Genomic DNA, 2,720 nt, shown 5'->3' on the forward strand with positions numbered 1-2,720 from the left:
AAAACATTTTAATTACAATATGGGTTGATAAAACCATATAATAGTAAAATAACATAATCATTCTTAATTTAATCCATTAAAAATGAAAAAAAAACACTCAATGGAAGTACTGATCAAATTCTAGCTTCGACTGAACATTCTCTGCAAAAATGAATGTTACGTAACATTTATGGCAACAAAAAATTTAAACTTCAGGGTTTATCCTTTGGGTTTTTTGGTCTGCAGCAAAAGTCGTAACCGATATTTTGGGACTGGCGGTTTGTCCCGTTCACCAGTATATATGAGGATTTAATCAGCTGCTCCGGTTCAAGGTTGTAGAACTGTAAACCGTAAAGCATAACACGTGAATACGAGATGTTGACTCGAGTGCCGCCGAGCCTTATCCGATCACTTACTCATTCTCCAATTTAAGACCAAGACTTTCGCGTGAATTCTTGAAACTAGAATTGGTACGAGGTTATTATACTATGAATCCAATTTAAGACCAAGACTTTCGCGTTATCAAGTAAAATAGGCATCAACCATCTCCACACAATCAAATGTTATGCAATAACTTTCATATTTATAAGGCGATCACAATATTTTTTTTTGCATATAATTTAATGGGCACAAGCTTCTTCAATAGCTGCAACACTTTTCTTCACATCCACTCCCATATTGCAGATATTGGCAAGTGCTCCTGCATACTTCATATCGTATTCCATCTTTGCTCCACATTGATTCTTGAAACTTTTAACCTGTGATGTTTTATTCAGTATATATTTGTTTTAAGGGTCTTTAAGTGGAACACAAGTAACAATAATTGATAAGGGGTTGTTACCAGAGTCTTGTAGCAGTCCCAATCATCTACAACAGGTTGTCCTGTTGTTCTTGTGGAAGTTAAGAGATCTAAGACATCGGTTTTTTTGAGTGAAAGTCTAAGAATCTCTATAATGTTCTGATCGATTTGTTTCCTGTGATTTATTTCCTCAAGCAGATTCTTCTGAGCTTCTTGTCTTTGAGGTGACCCCACAGGAGCGTTTTGAATCTGAGAGATAAATATATAGTGAAACATCAAAAACAGACACATCTTTCGTTTATGTTTCAATCTTGAAAGATTAGGACTTCACCTTCGTCTCGAGATATAACAGAGGGATATCTCGCGCATCGACCTGCGAAAGCAAAGAAACAATAGATTTAGTTCATATAATCTCCCTGGGACCACTTTCTTTCCTTCTTATGGTTAGAACTTCTTATACACGAAAAATCAATAGACCTTATCCCCGTAGTTTTCGTGTTCAGTGTTGGGGTCAAAATCGGTCACGACGGAATCAATGTCTGAAAGTCCGTAAAAATCAGCATAACCGTTTTTACGAAAAGTAATCTTCGTAAAGATATCTTTACGAACAGCCTTGCAGTAAAATATCGTCCAAATCTCAATCGAACCACTAAATACCGATTGTCCGAAGGCAACGGACATGTATCCAAATCGGCCGCGGACAAGCTCGAGTATGGAAATCAGACCGCGGACAAGCCAAGCTCGATCGATACGCGGCAACCAAGCATGCACACAGCTCGGTCGCTACGTAGCGACCGAGCTCGAGCCAAGCTCGGTCGCTACGTAGCGACCGAGCATCTGTCTCGCTCGGTCGCTACGTAGCGACCGAGCCCGAGCCAAGCTCGGTCGCTACGTAGCGACCGAGCGATCGTCCCGCCCGGTCGCTACGTAGCGACCGAGCTCGAGCCAAAGCTCGGTCGCTACGTAGCGACCGAGCGATCGTCCCGCTCGGTCGCTACGTAGCGACCGAGCTCGAGCCAAAGCTCGGTCGCTACGTAGCGACCGAGCGATCGTCCCGCTCGGTCGCTACGTAGCGACCGAGCGATCGTCCCGCTCGGTCGCTACGTAGCGACCGAGCTCGAGCCAAAGCTCGGTTGCTACGTAGCGACCGAGCGATCGTCCCGCTCGGTCGCTACGTAGCGACCGAGCTCGAGCCAAAGCTCGGTCGCTACGTAGCGACCGAGCGATCGTCCCGCTCGGTCGCTACGTAGCGACCGAGCTCGAGCCAAAGCTCGGTCGCTACGTAGCGACCGAGCGATCGTCCCGCTCGGTCGCTACGTAGCGACCGAGCTCGAGCCAAAGCTCGGTCGCTACGTAGCGACCGAGCGATCGTCCCGCTCGGTCGCTACGTAGCGACCGAGCTCGAGCCAAAGCTCGGTCGCTACGTAGCGACCGAGCGATCGTCCCGCTCGGTCGCTACGTAGCGACCGAGCTCAGCCAAGCTCGGTCGCTACGTAGCGACCGAGCGCTCGTCCCGCTCGGTCGCTACGAAGCGACCGGGCTCGAGCCAAAGTTCGGTCGCTGTGTAGCGATTGAACCTTTCCGAACGTCAATACGACACCAGTTCTTGCATTCTCGTCAAAACCTTCGAATGCTATCTCCCGAAGACCGTAGCAAGCTCAGTCCATGTTTCCCGCCATTCTAATTCATCGATCAAACTTCGCGGATTAGAAACCGCGGAAAACTCGTAGTAAACGTGTCGAGTCGGAAGACGGCCCAAAGGGACCTAAAACACGACTCGAGGCCCATCCTACGATTTTCCTAATCAAAAGCCCGTAAACCACAGCCTGGTTTACGCTTGGTCCACAAGGAAGGATAAATGTCAAGTTTCCGCGGATAAATACGGAAGTTTTGAAGATAATTGTGAAGATCGGGAAAATGGAATATCTCCATTTTTATGCTA

At 46.9% G+C, this 2,720-nt stretch overlaps 1 protein-coding gene across 1 annotated transcript; it reads right to left on the reverse strand.

Moving 5' to 3' along the window:
* Window positions 1-332: 332 nt before the first annotated feature.
* Window positions 333-1,314, reverse strand: LOC111207798 (vacuolar-processing enzyme delta-isozyme-like). Its single transcript, XM_048737784.1, has 2 exons — window positions 821-1,314; window positions 333-737 (listed from the first exon to the last, which is right to left on the reverse strand). The coding sequence occupies exons 1-2, from the start codon at window positions 1,067-1,069 to the stop codon at window positions 600-602; spliced, it is 387 nt and encodes a 128-aa protein (XP_048593741.1). The 5' UTR covers window positions 1,070-1,314; the 3' UTR covers window positions 333-599.
* Window positions 1,315-2,720: the final 1,406 nt, after the last annotated feature.

The sequence above is a fragment of the Brassica napus genome, chromosome A1 (genome assembly GCF_020379485.1).
Source record: "Brassica napus cultivar Da-Ae chromosome A1, Da-Ae, whole genome shotgun sequence".
NCBI lineage: Eukaryota > Viridiplantae > Streptophyta > Magnoliopsida > Brassicales > Brassicaceae > Brassica > Brassica napus.

Bases quoted from the DNA above. Each gene is read 5' to 3' on its own strand.
- LOC111207798 (XM_048737784.1), bottom strand. From the start codon at position 1,069: ATGTGTCTGTTTTTGATGTTTCACTATATATTTATCTCTCAGATTCAA. The intron at 738-820 runs GTAACAACCCCT...AAAACATCACAG, and splicing joins GGGACTGCTACAAGACTCTG to GTTAAAAGTTTCAAGAATCA.